At 38.2% G+C, this 24,991-nt stretch overlaps 3 protein-coding genes across 4 annotated transcripts; 1 reads left to right on the top strand and 2 right to left on the bottom strand.

The window, feature by feature from the left end:
- Window positions 1-469: 469 nt before the first annotated feature.
- LOC115419508 (mpv17-like protein) lies at window positions 470-8,014 on the bottom strand. Its single transcript, XM_030134324.1, has 4 exons — window positions 7,428-8,014; window positions 3,842-3,912; window positions 3,624-3,653; window positions 470-2,976 (listed from the first exon to the last, which is right to left on the bottom strand). Exons 1-4 carry the CDS (start codon window positions 7,726-7,728, stop codon window positions 2,743-2,745), a joined length of 636 nt encoding a protein of 211 aa, XP_029990184.1. The 5' UTR covers window positions 7,729-8,014; the 3' UTR covers window positions 470-2,742.
- Window positions 8,015-8,438: 424 nt separating this feature from the next.
- On the bottom strand, window positions 8,439-13,023 carry ntan1 (N-terminal asparagine amidase). The gene is made up of 10 exons (XM_030146739.1): window positions 12,768-13,023; window positions 12,038-12,140; window positions 11,416-11,481; window positions 11,232-11,337; window positions 11,059-11,132; window positions 10,914-10,967; window positions 10,754-10,807; window positions 10,554-10,651; window positions 10,217-10,330; window positions 8,439-9,664 (listed from the first exon to the last, which is right to left on the bottom strand). Exons 1-10 carry the CDS (start codon window positions 12,846-12,848, stop codon window positions 9,494-9,496), a joined length of 921 nt encoding a protein of 306 aa, XP_030002599.1. The 5' UTR covers window positions 12,849-13,023; the 3' UTR covers window positions 8,439-9,493.
- A 172-nt stretch (window positions 13,024-13,195) lies between these two features.
- On the top strand, window positions 13,196-23,214 carry ddx17 (DEAD-box helicase 17). Of its 2 annotated transcripts, none has more exons than XM_030134265.1 (13): window positions 13,196-13,494; window positions 14,859-15,018; window positions 15,104-15,200; window positions 15,714-15,847; window positions 16,026-16,091; window positions 16,199-16,340; window positions 16,778-16,938; window positions 17,047-17,219; window positions 17,368-17,478; window positions 17,579-17,640; window positions 18,315-18,374; window positions 20,901-21,134; window positions 21,859-23,214. In XM_030134265.1, the coding sequence occupies exons 1-13, from the start codon at window positions 13,442-13,444 to the stop codon at window positions 22,344-22,346; spliced, it is 1,941 nt and encodes a 646-aa protein (XP_029990125.1). In that variant the 5' UTR covers window positions 13,196-13,441; the 3' UTR covers window positions 22,347-23,214. The 2 variants fall into 2 exon arrangements, with proteins under 2 accessions (XP_029990125.1, XP_029990117.1); XM_030134257.1 differs by having other exon boundaries at window positions 20,901-21,137.
- Window positions 23,215-24,991: the final 1,777 nt, after the last annotated feature.

Below are 24,991 nucleotides of genomic sequence, written 5' to 3'. Positions count from 1 at the left end.
GAAGTGTCTGTCACTGGTATGTCATTGTCACTGAACCATACTCCAAACATATTTCCACCTAAAAGGTCAGGTTATATCAGATTTGGACCAAATCTGTTAAAGCTTAATAGAGCAGAAAGTTTAAAAATGTTATAACAAAGATAGTTTATTAATAGATGACTAAACTCCTTTATCTGAAGTCTTAGTGAGAAGGGAAATGTTAAATAAGTTGCAAAAATTGTTAGTCATGCAGCACCAGGAAGGCATTTTGAGCTCATATTATTCCTGCAAGAAATGGTGACGGTGCTGCATCTAAACGATGACTAATACATCGGAGTGGGTAATATTTGTATGTGAACAGGAGCCAAAACACAGCCACTGCCCTACACTTGCAAGCAGAAAATATGCAACAAAGCAAAACATCAGGAATGTCAGCAAAAAAAGAAAATTGTGCTCATTGAACATTGTGGAATAAGTACATATACATACACAGTTCTGGAAGAATTTATCAGACCATGTGATTTTCACTAGTAATTTAACATTACAGACCTTCAAAATGACCTTTTGAAATTCTGTCCTTAGTATATAATTATTTCCCAACTATAAGTGACATGTATACAAAGCTTAGTAATAACAAATTTCTTTGTGCTTCCCTAGCTATCAATCGCACACTAGATCAACAATATTTGTTCAATTTATTCCACAATAAAAGGCAATCATGTGATAGTTGGGTGTGGTGTGAAATGTCATCAGATCTGATCTGTAGTCAGCAGCAGTGATCGACTTACTAATGCACACTGCTGACGTGAACAGGAGGAATATTCACTGACTTGACCTTTCAGTTACAAGTGCGTCATATACACATAACCAGGGACTAGAGAAAAGAACAAACACTGTTACTACTTAATAAATATATTATTCAGAGATGCAATTGTAAAGGTGCATGATAAAAGAGATCAACCAAAGGAAACAATAATCAGTAGTGATTACAGTGTTCTCCTGTGACCAACCCACACAAATATTCACACAATTCATTCAGATATGTAACATTCAATAACAACACAGAGCTTAGATATACTTGGATTATTTGAAATGCATTCACTGTCACTGCAAACATCATTTTAGAGTCAAACATTTTAGACAAATAGAGATATACACATCTCTGTGGCCTGCAGCATCAAAACAATATCTGATTCATAAATTTCTATAACAATTATTGTCAACAAACTTATCTTTTATCTCCTGTTTACTTTGATCTTGTCTTTGCTTGCACTGACATCCCCCTATATGTATGTAAAGTATCTATTAATGATAAACAAAGTGTCTTATGTAACTGTGTTTGAGTGTGTGTATTCGTTTTTTCTTGTACCAGAGAGTAAACTGTAACAAAAGGAGATATTCTGTACTAATGAATGTGGCCAAGAGCTGCTGATGTTTGCCACATCTGGACTAGGAAAAGGTTAAGATTTCATATGAAACATTTCTGTGGACTCTGGTGAAATGGCACTTGTTATATATTTAAGTTTTGGCCTTTAATTGGTCTGGTTGTATTCTGTAGTGAGCCACATTTCCTTGAAATGTCAAGTGATTTTGTAGCAAATTTCTGAAAAGTTTAAAAAAAAAAAAAGTGTCTTCATAAACTGGCTTGGAATGAAAAAACTTGGCATGATATTGTCAGAGGGTGGCGCTGTAGGCTACTTTAATCATAGCACTGATGATCATGAATAAAGAAGCAGAACATTCTGTTACTATCTTCCATCTGAACAATTATAACATGTTGTCACAGATGAGATGGAGAAATATTCCAGTCTCCTCATAAGTCCACACTCCAGTCATCTTTTCTTATTTTATCAGAATATCTGGGAAAATGCTGCAGACAGCAAATCAGTCTTGTGAAAAAAGTGCTTTAACTCTTTTTAGTGAAAGGCAAAACCCACTTCAAACTAGAATAAACACATTTTTTTTTTTATCTATCCAGCTATTGCATGTCAGAGGGGGATGGGATGGCTGAATTGAACTTGATTGAGATGTAAACAAGTTTAAAAGCTGAGGCTTTAGTGAGCCGCCAGGAGTTGGTTGGAGCTTTAGAGATGAGGCAGTCTGTTGCAGTTGTAGATAACAGTCTAAGCATGAAGACATTTTTGCATTTTGTTCAGATTTGATCAAACTAGGAGTCTAACCGTCTAACTGTGAAACGTTAGCTGCCACTCCATAAAGAGGAAATATATTTTTCCCTTGCATTAAATCCAGTTTTTCCATTTTGATGGAAGTAAAAGAAGCTGGAACATTTGATTTTACAAATGTTTGCACTGTCACAGCTTCATTTCCAAACGTAGAGATCCTTCTTTAAATCTATATTAAATATCTGGTGACTCAGTAATCATACTAGAGTAAGAGAAAAAAAACTGTATTTACAAAACAAACAGGCAAATCCTCACAATAAATAAAACACAGTTATGTTTTGTTATAATATGGAAGAGCAGGACTGAAAAAATGTCCCACTAAGCTGAAACTGTACGATCTTGCAGCATTAAAAATATTCTCTATATACATGGTTGAAATTTTGTTTCTTAAAGCACCTTTCAACTTCACAAGGAAGCACGTTTTTAGTTTGGCCCCAGTTTGACTTTGATGTCAGACCTCTGCATTGTTGCAATGCAGCTCAACACTGAGCTACACAGGAATAGACCAGTTGTCTCCTGCTTTAGATCCAGTGTTTCCTACTTCACATTTTGTATCTTCTGTAATAAACACCACTGTATTTCAGTTCTGTGGTTTAGATCCAACCGTTCCATCTTTGGGAGAATGAACCTCAGATATGGAATCTGCTTTCTCCTCTGTAGATTCGTCTTTGGGGGGGAACATCCAGGCGAGAGCGGCAGCAAACGTGCCATCACCACTTTTGCGTGAGAAGCAGAGGAAAGTGGCCCAAATGAAGGCGCAGCAGCCAGTGAAGGTGGTCCGCACGTACAGAGGCACCAAAGCAAAGTTTAGAAACTGACAGAAACATACAGATGATACAACATGTTAGTGATACTATGTTGATATTATATAAGTTCACAAAGACCTTAAAGCATGTGTTATTATATCTGTTTTTCTTTCATGTACTCATATTTTCAGAGGTCACACTGTCTGAACAGCTAATAGCCACACTAAAGTTATGCAAATGTGAGAATGTAATGAAGATAAAGTACAGTCAAATACACATCTACTAACAACTACATCATGTTCATCATGATACACTGGTATATAATTAGAAGCTAAAGAGATATTTTCAAAAAGGCAGACCCTCACTAAAGTTGGGATGTCGCTAATGGTCAGATGTGAGATATGCATCTGCTGTGCAAAACTGTTAAGGTCTTCACCCTCCACCCCACTGGCAATCTAGAAACCCAATTTGGTATGAATTCAACCAATAGTTTTGCTGCTAGAGTGTTAACACACAAAACAAACAAACACACAAACCGAACCAAAAACAATACCCCTTGCCTCCCCTTCAGGGGGCGGGGTAATAAACACTTGATGGGTGGGAATCTGTGTAACCTGCATCACACTGAACTGACAGCACAGCTGAGAATACAGACACCCCCATGAAACTGGCTCCTGAGCCATTAATAATTGGACCTTTCAGTTTATATATTTACCTGCATGAAAGGCCAGAACATGAGTCCAGTCTGAAAAGAGACACAGAGAGTATATTTGTTGACTTATAGAGTGAAGGAGAAACATCTTAAGAGCATAAATTCTAATGAAAAAAGAAGAATCTGAAATGGATTTACAGAAGTTACATAACCACATAAAGACTGACAACATTTGCAAACACAAAGGAGGGAAAATGCTTTGTCAGTCCATTTCTGCTCACCTTGTATGTGTTCAGGAATTTTTCTCTCCAGTCTTCCATGATGTCATTTTTACCCTCCAGTAAACTCATTCCTGTGTGACGCACAAAACAAACTCACTCTCATGATAGCTCTTTCCATATTATAATTTTTCATCAATACTCTCATGAACCCCAGACAGAGATATTTTCAGGGATAAACAAGTAAGAACTAGAAAAGCACTCGGAGAGCGCAGACCTCCACCAAGGCAGATCAGTTGCCAGAAGTTTGAGATCGAGTTAGAGTATACAAGGTGAAATGTAAAAAGCAGATCAAGCACCTGTAAAATATCACTGACTGATCAAATATCACAAATCATGAACACTGCTTTTATGTCAATGGTAATCATTCCAGCTAATAGAAACATAACACAAAAAATACCAATACCTTTTTAACATCTGATAAGGTGGTAGTCCACTGGCCCAGACAAAGACCACTTGTTAGGTCAGCTATATTTACTTATTTATTTAAAGCCTCTAAACCAGGATCCCAGTGTGCTCATTGTCAACAGACTGACACAGGATGTGACCAGTGGTCTTTGTCTTTGTCTGGGTCAGCAGGTCCATGCTGCATTCTATAATGGGCACTTTAGATGATGAACAGGAAGGCCTGACCCCCTAGTTTGTGTGTTCATCCACACTACGCACAGCAAGTTGATGAGTTGAGTTGATGAGTAAAATATGTCTGAGAATATTTTACATTTACATTTATGCATTTGGCAGACGCTTTTTTCCAAAGCGACTTACAGGGGAAAACCAATAAATCACTCAATCAATCAAATTTTATTTATATCGCACCAGATCACAACAAAAAGTTATCTCATGACACTTTATATATAGAGCTGGTCAAAACCAGACTCTAGGCCAATTTACAGAAACCCAACAGAATCCCCCAGGAGCAAACACTAATAACTGGTGACAGTGGCGAGGAAAAACTTCCCTTTAACAGGCGGAAACCTCGAGCAGACCCAGACTCCTGGAAGATGGCCATCTGCCATACACTTTTGAATACACATCCCCACATAGGGTCATAAACTATAGGAGAAAAGATGTAAACATGGTCAGAATAGGGTCAAACATCCGCTCGACCTTAGAGTCAGGTAATACCAGTCTATTTTTTGTGACACCACCTACCTAGTACGAGAGCAGCTTTGCAAAGACATGAAGTATGTTGCTTAGATAAGGGGGAACTAGGATGTGTATATTTTAACTGTCGTCAAACAGGTTACATGGCGGAGTCTCAAGGAGCAACGTGAAGCTGCTGGAGAAAACCCAACGCACTGAATGGAATCACTTATCCAAGGAACCAATGAGAAGATGATATCGACCTACATTTCTAGACAACCATTGTCTACTATAAAACACTGGATCAGGAAAAGAATAGTGAGTCAGACTTTACGAACTGGCAAAGTATATTGTTGTCAGGGAAATAAAGAGACCCAGAGCTCTGTATGACTTACCAATTGCTACTTTGTAAATAAATAGTTAACTGAGACCGCCTGAACTCACTGTTATTCTTTATAAATGAAAATGCTGGAGAATACAGACACATAGAAGGCAATGAAGATAAAATGTGATTCTTCAACAATTGTTAACAGCTTTCCCAATCTAAATTTCGAACATGGTTTCATTTCAATAAAAGTTCCAGTGTTCCAATATCTTAGCAAAATCAAATCATCAATCAATTGGACAGGTTCTTCATTTGAAAACACTTGGAGCTCTCCCATTAATCATGCAAGAAGCCTTCAGATATACTTTATTTTACTGCCAATATTAAGGTACTTTTATTGGAGTATTGGACTTAGTATTTGAGTAACACTACACAGTAAAATGGTCCCTGTAACTGTTTTGCTAATATGTGATGATTTATTACTGATTTTTTACTGCTGTCTTAATGTGTTTTACATTTTACTCTTGTAGATGTTTAAGGATGAGTTCACTGTTGGAACTAACTGTTGGTAGTTTAATCTACAGCAATGCATCATATTCAATTAGGTCATTGTATACTTGTGAAAACCGCAAGTCAACGTTCCAGCAACAATCCTGTTTTCAACTTTGTGAGATTTTCAGCCAATCCCAGAGGTTTTAGTTTAATTAGAAGAAATTTCCCTATCCATACAAGAACACTTTAACATTCATAATTAACACATTTGCAGATATGTGAATATCACTCTCCTCTCTTTCATAAATTCAGTACAACCATTAGCACAAGATCACAGCACTTGCTTTAAACCATTTTGTTTTTAATACTTGTCACCATATATACTGTACCTGCTACTTCCTTTTAGCATTGGTATGACATGTTGTAAAACTATATTATCTGTCTTTATATTTTTATTGTTAATAGCTATTCTTTTTAAAAAATATATCAATGTAAATACTGTGAATAATACTCCCTTCAGCACTGTTATAGCTCGTATTTTTTTTTTTTTTTTTTTTTTACATTTTATCTGCCTGTTATGCTACCTCTCAGTCAGGTTGTCATTGTAAATGAGGACTGGCTCAATTGATCTCCCTGGTTATAAATAATAATAATAATAATAATAATAATAATAATAATAATAATAATTTTAAAAGAAAAAAGTGTTCAAAGTAAATAGTAAAGCCTCTATTTGCCATTTTCTCATCAGCTCTATTCACCAGTGTTTGATTAACTTCCAGTATGAACCATCCAGACCACTCAGGTCATCTGGTGCAGGTCTGCTCTGTGTTCCCAAAGTCAGAACTAAACATGGAGAATCAGCGTTCAGTTTCTATGCTCCGTGTATCAGGAACAAACTACCAGAAAATATCAGGTCTGCTGAGAGTCTGAGTTCTTTTAAGTCAAGGTTAAAGACTCACCTGTTCACTGCTGCCTTTGACTAAAAGGCTTTTGACTTTTTAAACTTTATATTCTCTTTGAAACTCTGCACTGCAACTCTTACTTTAATATGTGTTTTTATTTTTATTTTATTCTTTTTTTTTTTTTATGTGTTGTTTTATTACTCGCTGTTTTTAATCACCTTTTACATGTTTCTTTTATAATGTTTTAAATGTGTTTCTTTTTGTTTCTTTTATTTCAATGTCCTGTGTGAAGCACCTTGAATTGCCTTGTTGCTGAAATGTGCTATACAAGTAAACTTGCCTTGCCTTGCCTAACTGAAAACACACTGTTCTGATTGTCCTATTTGCTATCAAAACACTTTGCTACAGTTTTAAAAGTGCTTTTAAAAAAAAGATTCTTCTTCTTCTTACTATTCTTATCATTATTATTATTATAAAGCTGTCAGATGAATGAAATGGAGCAAAAAGCAGCACCATTTAGAAGCATAAAGATGCTTAAAATGGAAATACTCGAGTAGTGCAAGTCTCAAATGTGTAATTAATTACAAGAGAGGAGTAAAGTCCTTAGTTACAATCGACAACTGCTCAGCCTTGAAATGTCTTTCATGTGACCTCTGACCAACAAAGAACTACAGAACTTTCCCTTCGGAGTTCGTGAGGTCTGGTTACAGATTGACAGGCATGTCTCTGTGTCTCGGTTAACCATTAGAGGACAGGCCGTCAGTGTGTCCCGTCCCTTAACACACACCTGTGTAGAAGACACTGGTAGCCAGCGGGGCCGCCACAGTCTGATCCAGGAACAGCTTCCGCATCACCATCCTGATGGAATTCCCAGGAAATCTCCGCTCCAGGAACCGCATCCAGAAGAAGCTGAAGTTGCCATGGAAACTAAACGCAACGATAGCGACGTTTCGTGTTTGAGTCCAGTCCATTTTGTCCCTGCTAGTCAAACACTGGCTAACGAAGTCCCCCCCACAGTACAGACAGCCATATAGTGTCACATTGGTCACCCATGGAAACCGTCTAAAATGTCTCAGAACCTTTCGCATAATTTATTTGTTGGTGTAATTAAATATAGGGTTCGTGACAAATATCCCTTAGCTTAAATGTTGAGTTGGGTTAGCAAAATATGACCACAAACGTATCCTCATTCAGAAAAAATCTCTACAGCATCACGGATTGTGCACGGTAATTACAAGTCCGAGTAAATGTCAACGAACAGCACTAATGACGATTATCTTGTGTACATTATTCTTACAGTTAAAAATAAAAAAAGGGGAAAAAAAATATTCGTTAGGACACTTGCTTGTACTCCACCACCCTACGGCCAGCCGGTACGAGGAGGGACTGGGAATACGCCTGTCCGCCGCTGACAGGACCGGCGTACGTACGGTGCGTCGGCACGTAAAAAAAAAAAAAAAAAAAATCATACGTCGGTGATGATAGGCGGAGCTTAACGGAGACTCACGAGCACTGTCACTGGTTTAAGAGAAGAAGAGGAAAGGTTTGATTTAAATGGAGAACCTGGGAGTTCAGCGCCTGGAACTCACTGAATGTTTAACTCTGGGCTTCCAAACAATTGTACAAAGTAGAATGAGTTGTAGATATTACAGAAGGCATAGGTTAAAGTCAAATAACTGTTTCAACCTACCCTCCCACCAGGTTAAAGTGTATGTTGAACTGTCCTTTATTTGAATTTCGGTCTCCGGTCTTAATATAACTTGTCCACAGTTACTCTAAAAACACACATGGACTGATGTTTATCATATTTACCTTTATTTAGTAAGATGTACAGTTTCAAGATTTCAAGCACTTTGCAAACTTAATTGATGGGGAAAGGCCTTATACAGTACATTTGTTGCTCTGAAAATTGAATTGTTTTACAGTTTTAAAATGACATTGCTAACAAAATCATATGTTGACATTATTTGTTGCAGTAGAATATTGTACACATTTACACATGCAGATACTTCCACATACACATTCATGTCCAAGTGTACAGATCTATGTAGAGTATGTAATGGGAAGGTCCTTTTCCACTCAGCAGGAAGATGCGATTGTAGAGAAAACACTGTAACTGTTAAACAATTTATCAGTGTTTTAAACAAAGTGCAAAGCTTAATTCTTCTTTAGTCATCACAAAGCTGAAATGCAAGTCCTGACAGGTGAATACACCATACCCACAGGTCAAGCTCTGCATTTATAAGATCCATACAGGAATTTTATCATATTATAGCACATGAAAGCTAGCATTTATCATGTGCTTGTGCAATCTTCATTTGATGATGCCACTTGTGACACAGCTCAAAAACGAGTCATATACTGACCACATAAAGTGACCTTTTCTCTTAATATTTGAAATGAATATTCATGTCTGTATATGTGCACTTCAGATTTGCTTTCCTGGCAACACAGCAACAACAACTGACAACAAGGCCTCTAAAGGCAATTATAGTGGCATGATATCAGTTGGTTGAGTATGCATTTAAAAAAAAAAAAAAAGGTTTCAGTTGTGTACAGACAAAAAGTATGATATTTTACACAGATATGTATGAAGACAATGTTGTTTCAAAAAGACTTCTGTCATAGAACCAATCACTTGTACTCTCCAGTTGCTCTACTGGGCCAGCCAGATGAGTCAAACTCAACAAATTCAACAAACATACAACATGGTTAGAGGTCACCTCCATAATAAGACATGATGAACAAAAAGAGACAGCAGGTGAATGTGGGTCACAGTGTGTCCAATAAGCTAAGAGGCAGAAACAGTCAGGTACCATGTTTTGAGGTTCAGATGAAGATGAGTGGAAGCCTCTATGACTGTGCAGCTCTCTCCCAGTCCCCATGTTCAGTCCTGTGGTAGAGCTGTGGCTGGCCCCCAGGAAACAGGCTATCAGAATTTGGGTGATCTAAAAGGAACTGGACAGTGGACTTTATGTGCTGGACAAAGTGTGGTGGCTCAGCCATGGGAGATGTGGACAGGTACTGCAGATGACAAAAAAAAAAAACATACTGAGATAACATTGTGACTTTTACATGAACAAAACTAGGGTGTTTAGTAAGAAGTGAAGTTGACTTGTTCACTGACAAAACTGCTAGTGGATTACATCTACCTTGGCAAATAATCATCTTACTCTTCACACAAAGGCACTTTGGAAATATTTCCTATATTATTTAACCACATGTAGTCTCAGTAGCTTGCCAGCTATTTGCCTTGCAAGGGCTTTGAGTTGTGTCTCTGTATCTCCCTCACTCTGTCCCACAAAGGGTCTAAGATAATTAAAGAAAAATGCACATCTTCTGCATATAGTTATTTAGTCACTTTAAAGAAAACTAAGTGCTTTGGTCATATCATGCCAATCAGTCCAACCCTGGTTGCTGCAATGTGCAACTGCTTTCTACTAACTACTGTATCTGCTCTGGTCTTAACTACATCTTGATCCCTCAAAGTCTTGATCTTGTCTCAGTCTCATAACTCTGGTCTTGATTACAGCATTAGTAGAGGATGAAGCAGTTAAGTTTAGAAAATTAAGTTACCTTTAAAATTATGTCATCACTTTGTGACAACCAGAAGGCAATGTCCATATTCGGAGACCACTTGCAAGGTCCAATTTTAACAAGCCCTTGACTTGAGTCATAAATGTCAGCCATCTGCAAGATGAAAAAAACTATAATTAATATTGTGTCCTTAGTTACAGTTTTTTCTGTGTTTTTACTGTTTCTACTAATCATGACCATTCATTCAAGGGTAATAATAACATAAGTATTCTGTGTCTAGGATTAACCCATAATAAAAATATTTTAACATCAGGGTTGTGCCATGAAATGAAAAACACAAAAATGTTTAAAATTCACATTTTACATCTGCTTTTACCTGTCCCCCAGTGAAGGTTCTAGCTGAGCGCAGTTCCTCTGCAGGTCCCTTATGAGAGAAAGAGGAAGGGAAGACTTCCCCTGTTTTGACATTCACACCTTTCCAACAAAAACAAAACCAACAACAACAACAAAAAAAGGTTTATTAGAGGCTACAGCTTGTACCATCCCCCCTCATTCTGTATCAGATTTGTCACTTACCTATTCCATATACTATAGGTCTGTGATTTCCATTGACAACAGTGTCATTCATTTCTTAAACAAAAAAAAGAATGAATGAGACATTTGATGATCATAGAACATAGAACAGAAAAAAAAAAAAAAAAAAAATGAAAAAAAATTTAAAGCATAGTAACATTACCAGTGATGCAGCATGTTACTAGATGAATATCCTCTTTCTGTTTATGGAACGCTGCTGTAAATTGGTAACCAAAAAAAGTCTTGTAAGTTTCATTAAATGAAAACATTGCTGGTATAATATTACATAAAGACATAAGATTATCTACCCAGAATGTTAAGGCTTAATTTATGGGATGTTTTTAACTCGTCATTGAATCCCCCAACAAGATGGAGCTCTAGTCTGCACAGGTGAATGAAAAGAAAAGCAATACATCAAATCTAAACAGGATGCCAAATGTTAGAAATGTGAACTTTAACTATTCATGTGTGTGTTTCATACCTGCTGTCCTTACTGTTACTCAGTGATGTGACAGCTTTGACAATAAGTGGGACCTCAGACCAAGTGTTGGAGCCATCGCAGTGGGCAAGGCAAACTGCTCCACTGCCTAAGAAATCAATAATCAGCATCAGTTTATGCACAGCATCAGACACTAAGAATGCATTTAAAAGGAAGGAAACATTACCAGTGTGTCGCAGCACAACCAAATGGCAAGTGGTAGCATCATCTGATCCAAGGATGGAAACATTATCTGTGATCGAAGAAAACATGAATTATTACTGTAATAAACCTGGGGCACCATCTGGAGGTCTGTTACATGCTAATTAAACTGCAGAAATGAATACCTAACAGTCCAGTTAAGTCTAGTTCATTAATATGAATGAAGTATCTCATAGAAAAGAAACTATCACCATTTCTATCATGAATTTGTTTTTGCTAGTTTGTTGGATATTGCAGACTCCCACTTGGAAATATGATGTGAAAATACTGTACAAGGGGAGGCAAAAGTCCGAGATAAGGGTCACATAATTATGGAAAATAAAAACACTTCTCTAGTTTCCACCAGCCCTCAATCACTTTGTAGTCTTGGTTTGAACTAATTAAGAGCTGTGCACTTGGGATATCAGAGGCAATACAAAGATTACTGATCACTTCTAAATGTAGATATCACCAGCAGCCACATTACAGTGTCTCACCACCACTTCAGCACATTTTCCTAGTTAGTCCTCTATCTTCTTGGATATGAAAGTTTCAGATCTTTCCTGGGTGAGATCGAACATTTCTTGTCTTTATTTAGCTTTACTTACTGTCTGTTGGTGTTGTTGCAGCAAACTCTCTTTGTTGCACATACAGAAAGCACTTTGGGTCGACATCAACAAGTGGCTTGGAGCAAAAGTCTCTTGCACTTTCCTGGAACATAAGAGTCAAATACCCTGGTTATCAATAATGAGATAATATTTCTGTAGAGGTACTCCAATGGATAGTAATAAAAACTGTAAACACTTTTATCTGATTGATTTGAACGGAATTATTTTATTTAATTTATGTATTAATATTAACACAAACTAAATAACTAATTGTATATAGCTTTATTTCTAATAAAGACTGAAACACAATTTTCACATGTACTACAGCTTTTTTTTTTAGGATTGCAGTCAAGTCAAAGTCAGCTTTATTGTCAGTTTCCCCATATGTACAGCACATACAGAAAACTGAAATTGCAAAATCTCTAAGGCCCAGTGTGCACCAGGAACATATACATATATAAATGATTTAAAAATATCAAATATAACTATAAACATAGAATATAACATTTTAGCAGTTCCAAACATGCTCCTATAAGTTAACAGTACCATCAGATATCTTCCCTGTGTTTATCAGCCTTGAGCATACTGTACAGTGACAGGAGGACACTGATAATATTCAAGATAAAAAGCTCTACTGTAAATACTGCACTAAGTCAGACAATGAGTCACTTATCTGAATCCTTTGGTGGTGACAGGTCTAGCTAAATTTGACATTACCAGGGGGACAAACCTGTAAATGCGGATGCCTGTCGAACAGCTCCACTGTCGAGCTTATCCGGTCAAGTCCTTTGTTCTGAATTAATAAAGGCATTTCCGAAGGAGAGGTCCACTTCTACAGATACTACACTACTCTCTCATTGAGGGCAGTAACTTCATATTTTAAATAAAATGTCCTCTACCATAAGTATTACAAACCGTCCAAACGACCATGGCAAAAACCTACCAATACCACAGCTTACACTTCCAGGAAGACTCTCTTCTTCTGCTGTTTTAGAGGAAAAGAGGATGTCGGTTTCTGACATACCGCCATCAAGTGTTAAAAAGCAAGAACGAATGCGCAATCCGCATTCACTATTACTGTTTAGTTAAAAATATACGCAGTCTACGTTCTGTTGAGAGGCGTTTACGCTAAGTTTCCGTTTGAAGATACGTCGTAAAATGAGCAGTGAAAGAGGGGGCGACAGAGGCCGTTGAGCTAGGTGACGCATACAACAATTTGTTTTCCAAAATCTAAAGATCCACATTTCTATAATACGCACAAGCTTTAGTTTGAAGCGTTTTGTTAAAGTGTGCCAACTAAATTTGCCCTTTTGTGCAGTTGGTGCACAACGAAGAGTAGTGCCTAACGATAAAGCTTACGTTAAAAAGACAGCGGAGGGATAGTTAGCCAGTGTTTTTGTCAGTATGAGAGGGGGTTCGTCCTATGGAGACCGAGACAGGGACCGAGGACGAGACAGGTAAGTTTTTGTCTTGTACAGAGAAAATAAATGTAAATATTTACGACAGAATTGGGATTGCACAATGTCCCAGGTTAGCATCGTAGGAGGTTTGACCTAGTGCAAATGCTATGGCGGGGCCTTGGTGCCTAACGTAAATATTCAACCGCCATGGCAGCAGCTTCACTGCAGGATTTACTTTCGCAGATGCTGCTATAAAATAAGTAGCCTATATTTATAAAACACGTTAAGCTTAAGTTAAGCTAATAACGACGCCAGCGTGAAGGTTTGTAGTGATCATATCACCGAAGTTTGCTGACTGTCTGGAGTCATATATACTGACATAATTTGTCGGATAATATTAAACTGGTCTCATGGTGGCGCTAAAGCCATGCTTGTGGTATGAACTGCACTACAACGTTTGCCTTGGATCAATGAAAGAGTTTAGTATTAACACTGGCCTCCTTTTACACTAGTAGGTGTGCATTAAAAGCGTAATGTATCATCAGCAAAATGTCCTTAAGTATAATAAGTTAAGAGTAGTTAATGTGTAGTGAAATCCATCCATTAATGTGCGTATTGCGTTTTATTCCACTTTAAGGGTAAGCTAATTGGGTCTACTTTATATGTTATTGGGTATTGTAAAGTACATCAGTGTATCATAGTCTATAAGATCATTATTGCCTGTAGCATCTGTAAAATATTTTCATATATTTGTGTTTCCATGTGTGTGTTTGTGTGTGTGTGTGTGTGTGTGTGTATATATGTATATGTGTATATATATATATATATATATATATATATATATATATATATATATGTATATGTATATATGTATATATGTGTGTATACACACACACACACACACATATATATATATACATACACACACACATATATATGTATATATATATATATATATATATATATATATATATGTACACTCACACTCAAAAAAGTCACTATTTTTTCTGCTTTGTGGCAACACATGATTTTCTGCTTTTGAGAGTTCATTCAGCTGAAGAGGTCGTAACATTTTTGTGGCCAGTAAAAGAACAGTAGATCCTTCAGTTTCTCACAAAATATTGAAATTCTACAAATGTGGTGTGGAAAAAAATCATCTGAAATGTAGTGCAGTAGAAATGCAGTATATAAAGTAGTAATATTCCAGTAAGGTGCCTAAAATTTGTATCCAAGCACAGGACTCTGTAAACATCTTCATAACAAACAAATTGATACAATGAGGACATCATTTTACTGATAGTAATTTCTGACACTTCAGGATGATTACTATTCACTGAGAGCACATTATCTGTCAATATATGCGTCCCAAGGAGCTTGCTGCTTTGCTAATCTTAACATTTTCTTAACTGCTGACCGCTCAGGCCTCGTTTTGGGAACATGAGTGGTCGTAGTGGCCCTCCACCTATGAAATTTGGGAACCCAGGGGACCGCCTCCGCAAAAAGAGGTGGAACTTAGACGAGCTGCCAAAGTTTGAAAAAAACTTTTACAACGAACATCCTGAGGTCCAACGACTGAGTCAGGTAAATCCTATCAGTAATGTATTTCTATTCATCATATTCAAATTATATTCACCATGTTTATTTTTTGTTTTGCTCTTATCTCCAGTTTGAAATGGAGGAGTTTCGCAGAAGGAAAGAAATCACCATCCGAGGCACTGGTTGTCCAAAGGCAGTCACAGCTTTTCACCAGGCACATTTTCCCCGTCAGTAAACCTTACATTAAATCTGCTTTAGTGGTCTGCACATCATTAAAACTCTTTTGAACTATAAACTATATGAAGCAAGAAAAAACAACAAAAATGTTCTAAATATAGCATACATCTAAATGGATATTTATTTATTGGTGGGCCTTTCTTAGGTGGTAAAACTGGTTCAGATACTCAAACTAAGCCCTTCAGCGCCTCATATGAATCTCTACATGTGTCATGTCATTCTCCATTATACAGATATACTTTAACTACTCCTATCTTATATCCACACTTGCACATTCAGATAGTGATCACCTTGGTTTCAGCCTTTCCAGAATCATGCAGTGGGTAGAAGTAGACTCAGAACAGGAGTCTAGTTGCACTTTAAGGAATGCTAGGAATGACAAAACTCATAACTGTAAATTTGAAACCAGAAATATGTCTTTAGATAGCAGTCTCTAATTAAATAATCAAAGCTAAAATTATTAGTATAGTAGTGTAACTTCCTTACTGATTTCTTTTTGTTAGAATATGTGATGGATGTGTTGATGCAGCAGAACTTCAAGGAGCCCACAGCTATCCAGTCTCAGGGTTTCCCTTTGGCCTTGAGTGGCAGGGACATGGTGGGCATTGCTCAGACGGGATCTGGGAAGACACTGGCTGTAAGAATTTTTGCCTTTCTTGGATGTAGATGACACTTTTTTGGAAATGTTATTGTATATGTAGTACATTACACAAGATAAGAAATACTGAAAGAAAAAAATTGTCCTAAAACTCATTTTAGAGGAACAAAAAAAAGAAATTATTTCATTCATTATTGTGTCTTTGTCTCTGTGTTAGTATCTTCTTCCAGCTATTGTACACATCAACCATCAGCCCTATCTGGAGAGGGGAGATGGTCCAATTGTAAGTACAAATACCTTATATGTCACGACATTATATAGAAATGCTGTGTTCAATTAATGGTACCTTGATGTGGGCAAACAGTCACTGTGTAAAACTACCCTCCATAGTGTCTGGTGCTGGCCCCCACCAGAGAGCTGGCCCAGCAGGTTCAGCAGGTTGCATATGACTATGGCAAGTCTTCACGCATAAAAAGCACGTGTGTCTACGGTGGAGCACCTAAGGGACCTCAGATCAGAGACCTGGAGAGGGGTGAGTATGGTTGTAGACAGGTTTATGAAAAAGACTGATCAACACAGTCAACATCTGCGAAAGATTTACCCTCATTAGAATAATTGTTTGATTTTGAATCTTTTCCTGATTTCATTTTGTATTGGGATTAAACTTTAAAAATGAAAATTCACACAGCTTTGCAAACAGAGGCTGTGATAGCTCAGTGTTGTCAGGAAAACAAAATATTTAATTTGTTATAAAACACAGAGCCATATCCTGATATGTGAATACATCACATATAGCTGTCTCATTTATGTGACTCCTAGTTTCCATTGTGATATGTTATCATTCTGCTCTTCGCAGGCAAAACATATTTACAAAGAAATTATTAAACAAAGAATTACTCTTTGGGAATTTGTCTGTCTGAGAATCTAATATTCAATGTATATTTTGTTGGTGTGCTGATTGTTTTGTAGGTGTTGAGATCTGCATTGCCACACCTGGTCGGCTTATAGATTTCTTGGAGGCAGGGAAGACTAACCTGCGTCGCTGCACCTACCTAGTGCTGGATGAGGCTGACCGCATGCTTGACATGGGCTTTGAGCCACAGATTCGCAAAATAGTTGAGCAAATTAGGGTAGGAGAAAGTGACAGTGATTGCGAAATGTTCATCACAACTAATTAATAAAATCATATTTGAGTGGCTTTTTAATGTTTTTTTTTTAAATTTCTCTTTGTTTTTTAGCCTGACAGACAGACATTGATGTGGAGTGCAACTTGGCCAAAGGAGGTTCGGCAGCTTGCTGAAGACTTCCTGAGAGACTACGTTCAGATTAACATTGGAGCCCTTGAGCTGAGTGCCAACCACAACATCCTGCAGATAGTCGATGTTTGCATGGAGTCAGAAAAAGACAACAAGTGAGGAGGACTTTATGTTTTCTTCAACAGTAAAATAATTTAGTCGAGCGATACTTTCAGATGTTGCTCTACTAATGCGAAATAATTTGAGGCCATTGCTGCTGCTGTGCAGTGTCTTGACAGTCTTATTTTCTCTACTTGTCTTTAGACTTCTTCAGCTGATGGAGGAGATTATGGCAGAAAAGGAGAACAAAACCATCATCTTTGTAGAGACCAAAAAGCGATGTGATGATCTTACCAGGAGGATGAGACGGGACGGGTGAGAGTTGCTGTCTATGATCCATATGGGGAAAAAACTTCATAAACATTCGTTATTCAATCTAACCCTTGATGGACGGTGTCATGGTTTTCCATTCTAGGTGGCCAGCCATGTGTATCCATGGAGATAAGAGCCAACCAGAAAGAGACTGGGTACTCACAGGTAATAATGCCTCAAACACATTCCTGCAAATTACTTGTATCTGTTTATCCTCTTAAAGCTGCGTATGACTTTTGTCACCAATTTTTCATCAGATCTGTAAAACCCCAGTCATAGCCTAAGTATCATGAATCCATAAATCTTTTTCGTGATTGCGCACCTGAATCTCTTCCCTCATAGAGAACAATTTCAAAGTGAACTCCACCATAAACAATCCATTTGTTCACAAGCAGAGCAGGTAGGTCACTCGGGCATTTTCAGAAATTTGTCGTGACATGTATTGTGGGAAGTGGAGCTACATGCAGCTGCAGTAGCAAGAGGCAATGAAGCTGTTTCCGTGTTTGTTGCCATTGTGGTCATAATGCGGCTCCGCTTCCCACATTGCACGTCGCAACAAATTTCTGAAAATCCCCGAGTGACCTACCAGCTCTGTTTGTAAACAAAAGGATCGTTTATGGTGGAGTTCACTTCAACATTGTTCACTGTGAGGGAAGAGAATCAGGTGCGTAATCACAGAAAGACTTACGGATTCGTGCAACTTAGGTTATGACTCAGGTTTTACAGATTTGATGAAAAATTGGTGAGGAAAGTCATACGCAGCTTCAAGGCAGTCTCTCTCTTTCATAACATTCACTCAGATTTCATAACACTTATTAAATCTGTGTCTAATTCCACAGAATTCAGAAGTGGTAAAGCTCCGATACTGATTGCCACCGATGTGGCCTCTCGTGGTCTGGGTATGTCAGCTCACACTTACACATGATACTCCATAATCTCATTTTATTGAGTTTATTCTCATGTTCTCTCTACATATTTTCTTGAGGAATATTTTAATTGTTCACAATTGTAGTATCATAAAATAAGTTAACTGACACAAGTAAGCAATAGTTGTAGTCAGCTTTATTTGTGCTTTTGTGTTTTTTATTAAATGGTCACAATAAATGGGTAGGTGTTTATTATATAAGTAGAAGATCTGCTTTAGTTAGACCAAACACCTTTCAGAAATAATAGAACAATGTCATTATTCTGTGCAGTCAAACTTTGGCTGCAAGTGACAGCTAACGCAGGTTTTTTTTTTTGTTTTTTTTTTAATGAAAGGTCCTTCATTGCGGTACAAATTATTTATCTTTCATGATTTGGATGTAAATTGGTTTCTTGAATGTTCTTTTCAAATTTCAACCAAATTCAGTGGAAAGTAAGCAATTGGCATGGCTAAGAATACACATAGTAATAATAAAATGAGCCTCAGTGGAATAAACAAAACACTGAGTAGTTTTATGATATTAGATTCTCCTGTGCATTTAAGTTTTCCCATGAATATTGTTTTCATGATACAAACTATAAGGGCTGTGGATGAGTTGATATGCAGTGGCGCATGCGCATTTCTTGCACAACATAAAGAGCAGAATTGTCTTCATTTGTCTGTTTTCAGGTTGTCTTATATGTCCACCTGTGGTTTCACTGTTAACACCAAGAGCATAACAAGATGGACCTAAGTGTAGAGCAATTATGTAAAATCAGCACATTGTAGTTATTACCAATGAATGGTAATGTTCATTAGGGAGGCTCCTGACCTTCTGGTCTGCTGGATTTCTGGTCTGTTTCTTGTTACTGCAGTAAAAAGCTTCCTTCATCCGGGGCTCTTTGGCACGCTGCCTGAAAGGAGGGGTGTTTCTGTGCACCTTTTCTTACCTTGTCTCCTTAATGGTGTCAGCGCAAATTTTCTCATGATTTTAGTTCTATTACATTCTCTTGTCAAATAATATGTAGAATGCTAGGGTGTATAGTTAGTTTCACATCTAATTTGTTAGCAAGAGAAATCTGAGAAGGGGGGATAAATGAGGTGTTCATGACTTGACATAATTCCTATGACTGTGTCCATGTTCTTTTTTCCCCTCTTCTCCTCTCAGGGTTTGGCAGCACGCGGCAGCTCTAACACTCTGTGCTGCTGTCACTGCCCCCTCAGTCATGCTAAAGTAGAAGCTTGGCTAGTTTTAGAGGGATTAAAGCCCCCCTTATTCTTCTTGGGTAACTAAGAGCCCCCCCTGCCCAGTAATGTCAAAGTTTGTAAATCCAGCGAGCCTTCCTTGGGAGCAGCCTGAGGTGCCTGTATGTCTGCCCATCGGTCCACCCTAAAAGCAGACAGACAGGAGAGAGACAGTTAGACGGGCTCGTCTGGATCCAGTCCTGGCCAGGGTCTGAGGCGGGTTCCTGCAATGCGACGAGAGCAACAGAACCAGCCCGTTGTGTGTGTGTCTCTTGAGGTTAAGCGGTTCTGCTCCCGTCTGACGTTGCTGGTGTGCGCAGAAGGTGAGGGATGAACCCTGTCTCCCTCCCCCTCAGCCCCTCCCTATGAACCAGGACTGATCAGGGGGGACTTTGTAAAAACAGCACGAAGGGGGTAAGTACCTCAACGCCCCTTTCTCTTAACTCCTCCACGAGCTCACCATACATTCAGGTACCTCCATCGTGCCCATATTTCAGTCCAAGTGTAGTGCAGATTTATCACAGCACATGTAGGAGACGGTGATGAAAAATCAGTCACGATGGAGGAAAAGGGAGACATGTTGATCAGACTCAGCAGTGCTGTCAGAGCCCCACATCTTCTGTAATGAGAAACAGACTCTATGGCTTCACACATTTTGATCAGCAGTTGCATTTGGGTACAAAGTATGATTGAGCCTAAACATGGTTTCCTTGCTCTATGATGCCATTCTCACTGTAAATCAAGTGAGCATGAAACGTACATGAATGTTATATCAAAACATTCTGTTATAATGGTATTCAACCTGAAGTGAATCTTTGGATGTATGGAGTGTCTGAATACACAGGTAAGTTTTCTTTTCAGGTAATGAACATATTTAAGTATAAATGACTTCAATAAAAAAAAGTAAAAAAATAAAATTATCTTAGAGGAAATAAACAGAATTGATTCCTCTGTATTGAAGGCAGTCAGTTTTTCATGAGGAGCTTCTAGATATGCCAGAACTATATTAATGCTATAGAATATCTAAATTTGGGTGCAAGATATTAAAAAAATAGCTTATATAGTAGTATTAAAAATGATCAATTCTTTGCTAATTTACCAAATTTTGTTTTTTAATTTAGTTTTCATCAGGAACTATTTACACAATATGCTGTACTGTTATTAGAATAAACATAAAAAAAATCTTCCATATTGAGGCTTTGTTTTGCTTTGAAATGATCATCTGTTCCTTTTCCCCTTGCTCTAAAACTGACTGCTTTAAATCTCTATCTAAAAGATGTGGAAGATGTCAAGTTCGTCATCAACTATGACTATCCCAACTCCTCTGAGGATTATGTCCACCGTATAGGACGTACAGCCCGCAGTACCAACAAAGGCACTGCCTACACATTCTTCACGCCGGGGAATTTGCGCCAGGCACGGGACCTTGTCAGAGTACTGGAAGAGGCAAGGCAGGCCATCAACCCTAAACTGCTCCAGCTCCTGGATTCAGGACGTGGAGGAGGTGGAGGTGGTAAGTAGTGTCAGCGGTTTTCACATTTTCGCCACGTCACTGAATTGAATAATGGACTAACTTAAACCGTTTCATACCTAGTAGTCTGGTAGACTTGGCATGACTAGACTTGAAGTATTCATCTGTCTCCAAGTTTGCTTTCACACTGCACTTTGTGAAATGAACTGAATGTTTTGAATAACGTATCAGCGTTCTCACTTTTGGTGGCTTTGCATCAAGAATGAAGACGAGACAAACAATGAACAAGAAACCTCATTCATCAATTGATTAATACAGGGTAATTTCCATTTCCACCACAAGAAAATAAAACATAGAGCTGCATTATCTTCCGCTTCTTGCATTTTGTTTGCTTGAAGTGGACTGAGACCTACGTTTTTAGGCGAGTTTGCCTCTTTGATCAACATCAGTTTGATTGTAAATTCACCCCTCTCCAAATGAACCGAACTATCCAAGGAAATGAGCTCTCGTCTGTTTAAAGCGAACCAAACTGCTCTGGTGTGAATGTGCCCGTAGACAGTGTCTGTAAGACCCTATTGCGTATCTATCAGGAATGGGCTGTCCCAATAATAACATTTTAGTTTTTTGTATCTGCTCAATATATGCTAATATTATTGTATAAGTTTATCAGAATTTTTTTTTTATACATACACATTTCTGTTTGCCTCTTAGTCTTTGGCGACAAAAATCGTACAGGACTGATTTGATGATCTGTTTGTTACAGGTGGCAGGATGCGTTACCGTGGCAGCAGCTCCAACAACCCCAACCTCATGTACCAGGACGAGTGTGATCGTCGTATGCGCTCCGGTGGAGGTGGCAAAGATGGCCGCAGCAGCTTCAGCCGTGACAGCCGCAACAACCGCGATGGGGACGGACGTTCCTCGTCCTCCTCGTCTTTCAGGGACAGAAGCCGGGACCGCAGGAGCAGTTATAACTCCAGCACAGACCAGTACCAGAGCTACAGCAACAGTAGCAGCGGGGGCTACAACTCCCGCAGCGGAGGCCAGTCAGGAGGAGGTCAGGATCACTCCAGCCAACCTCAGGGCCAGTACGGGCAGCCACCTCCTCCACCCTCAGCAGGGCCACAGCCTCTGATGGCTCAGCAGTTTGCTCCACCGCAGCCGCCACTCATGAGCTTCATGGGGCAGCCACCATACGCCTTTGCATCTCCACCCCCTCCACCTGCAGGCCCAGCCCCTCCCCGGAAGTAGAGTGTTACTGAAAAAGCACCAAGTTAATTTATACTGCTTAGTGTTTTTACTTTGTTACTACTCTGATCAAGTCTACAGGACAGTAGTTTTAAAGGTATATAGCATTCTGAGGAGGTAAGGGCTTATATTTCATATCTTACTTTTATCTATTGTAGTTTACTTTTTTAAATGCCCGCGTGGAAAATGAAACTTTCTGTAGAAAAGGAAACTCAGAATGAGATACATCTTTTTTTTTTTTTTTTTTTTTTTTTTTAAGATTATGTCTTCGTCCAGACTCCTGTAAAGCTCTCAAACACATATCACAGAGGAGAGAATTCTGCATCTTTTCTTTAGTAGTGGTTCTCACTAGTTTGTTTCATAACTGTCTTAGGCCAGGTTGTTTCAGATTTGGCTCAGTGGCATTTGGTTTAGAGTACAGATCTAAAGGAAAATTTATTTTTAACTCCTTTTGTCACATTCCAGAGTCCTGTCCTGTCTTTTGTAAAAGTTCTTTCCTTTGTTTGACTCGGATCATTTAAATCTTTTCACTTTTTTGAAGTAAATTACAGGACCTTGTTGCTGCGATATATTCTGCTACTTACTGATTTGGAGGTTGTTACTGACTCATCAGGTAGTTTTGATACCATTCAACCACTATTTCAGCTGTTTTGTGTGTGTAATCAACTATTGGAGTAGATTTAGTTTTTCATGCATGCTTTACTTTTTGCTGTCCTGTAGTATGTCAGAACATGTTAATCACTTCCATCTGTCTAAGTTAAACTACTTTTAATAAGGATCAATGACTGAAGGGCTCTGTTGATTGCTTTCCCTTTCAGATTTGTGCTTCCTTAAGTGCTGTCTTTCTTAAATAAAAATTGAGCTAAAGCTGTGTTTGGCCACCTTTTTCAGACTACTTTTGACATTTGTACATTTATTTTAAAACTAGCGCATTGACCCATGGGGATCCACAGTTTCTAGACGTGGTAGTTCAGCTCATGTATTTGTGTATGCTGTACTGCATTTGTCCAGCAGTCACCGCCAATGCATTCTGGCCATAGCTATGTGATTGTAAGGCTGTTGTATTCCAAAATTAATATCAGCTTGCCGTTTTTGCTAGTCTGTTCCCTGACTAAAAATCAGGGCCATTTCTACCTTCATGGGGGCCCCTAGTTTGTCAAACTACAATGAAGAGATTCCTACACCCTTTAGATGGTCTGCTAAGATGCCACAATCTATTACACTTCATGAGCAAAACAGATGAGTTAAAATTAAACATCTTATGTTGAACCACTTAGGCAAGTTAAACTGATTAAAAAAAACTATAATACAAGGAAAAACAATCCTCCATATGTCAATAAATAAAACAGATTTTGAATGTTTATAATAAATGTTTAAGGAAATACAACCGCCGAGATAACTTATTTTTGATGCCATTATGGTGTTTTCGCTTAATATTCTCTCTAACAGAAATGGTACATGGGTAGCTGTGAATCTTTCCCATCATACCTGTCAGCAGCCTGCTATGTCACTAACTGTGAGGGTGTGGTCCAACAAATATGACCTAATAATGCCACAAAAACACCCACCACAGCTCATCATTCCAGTTTATTTTATTTATATCCTACATTTATTTTTTTTTAAGTATATAAGGGATGTAATAAACACATGGGATTGCTACAGATAAAGACAGGACATTTTAATTTTCCTCAGATGAGGTGAACATGCAGCTTTGGGGGCCCTAAGCATTCACCTAGTTCGCAAGAAACGGCCCTGTCCAAAATACATATGTATGCCCAACTGCAGCAGCCAGCTCTTTGTGGATTTTGTGTGAATCCCCAGACACACACATGCACACACAGTGGCCACTTGGCTTTTATGATATAGATGCCTTAAGCATCACAAATGTACGGAAACCCTTTGGTGACGTAAGGAAAAAATATTAATGCATGGCCCTTTACTTACCTCGTGGCCACGCATTAATATTCGTACAATGTTCCGTACAAATTTAATCACAGAAGCACTGAAAAATGTTTTAAGATATCCTGAGATCAGTATCAGGAGGGATATGGACAACTGATGCAGACAAGCATGTTCTAAATCCCCTCTATGTGAACTGCACATTACAGATGACAATTATGAGCAACATCTGTCATCTTTTCAATTCATTAATTCCAAAATAAGACAAATATCTGATCAAAGCTTCAGAGGACAGTGAGAAAAGAATGTTTAATCACAAGACTGCATATTCAGTCTGTTCATCAGTTATAAATGTGAGATCTCTAAACATGGCGTAAGTTACTGTAGCCATGTAAATGTCACTCTAGAATCATTGATTTGTAGTATAAACAAAACAGGCAGAATAATTAATGGCATCATCCTGGGCCTGTTTATTGACGTGTAACTGAATCACTGTTATTTGATTGATTCCTGATGTGTTAAACTGAATCAGAGTTAATCAGTTTACAACTCAGTGCCCACTGACATCAATTTAGACACATAGTTCAGTAGAACATTGTTTGCGTGAAGCCCAGTCAGCCTCCAAACTTGTTTTTATTTCATGACCCTAAGAAGTTATCATACACCCATAACCCAGTCAACTCTTGAGATATGGAATTTAGGGATATCCTATTTCATGTCATCTGTTACATTTTTCCCCTTCATAGACA

The sequence above is a fragment of the Sphaeramia orbicularis genome, chromosome 1 (genome assembly GCF_902148855.1).
Source record: "Sphaeramia orbicularis chromosome 1, fSphaOr1.1, whole genome shotgun sequence".
NCBI lineage: Eukaryota > Metazoa > Chordata > Actinopteri > Kurtiformes > Apogonidae > Sphaeramia > Sphaeramia orbicularis.
This window is presented reverse-complemented; position numbering and strand designations above follow the sequence as displayed.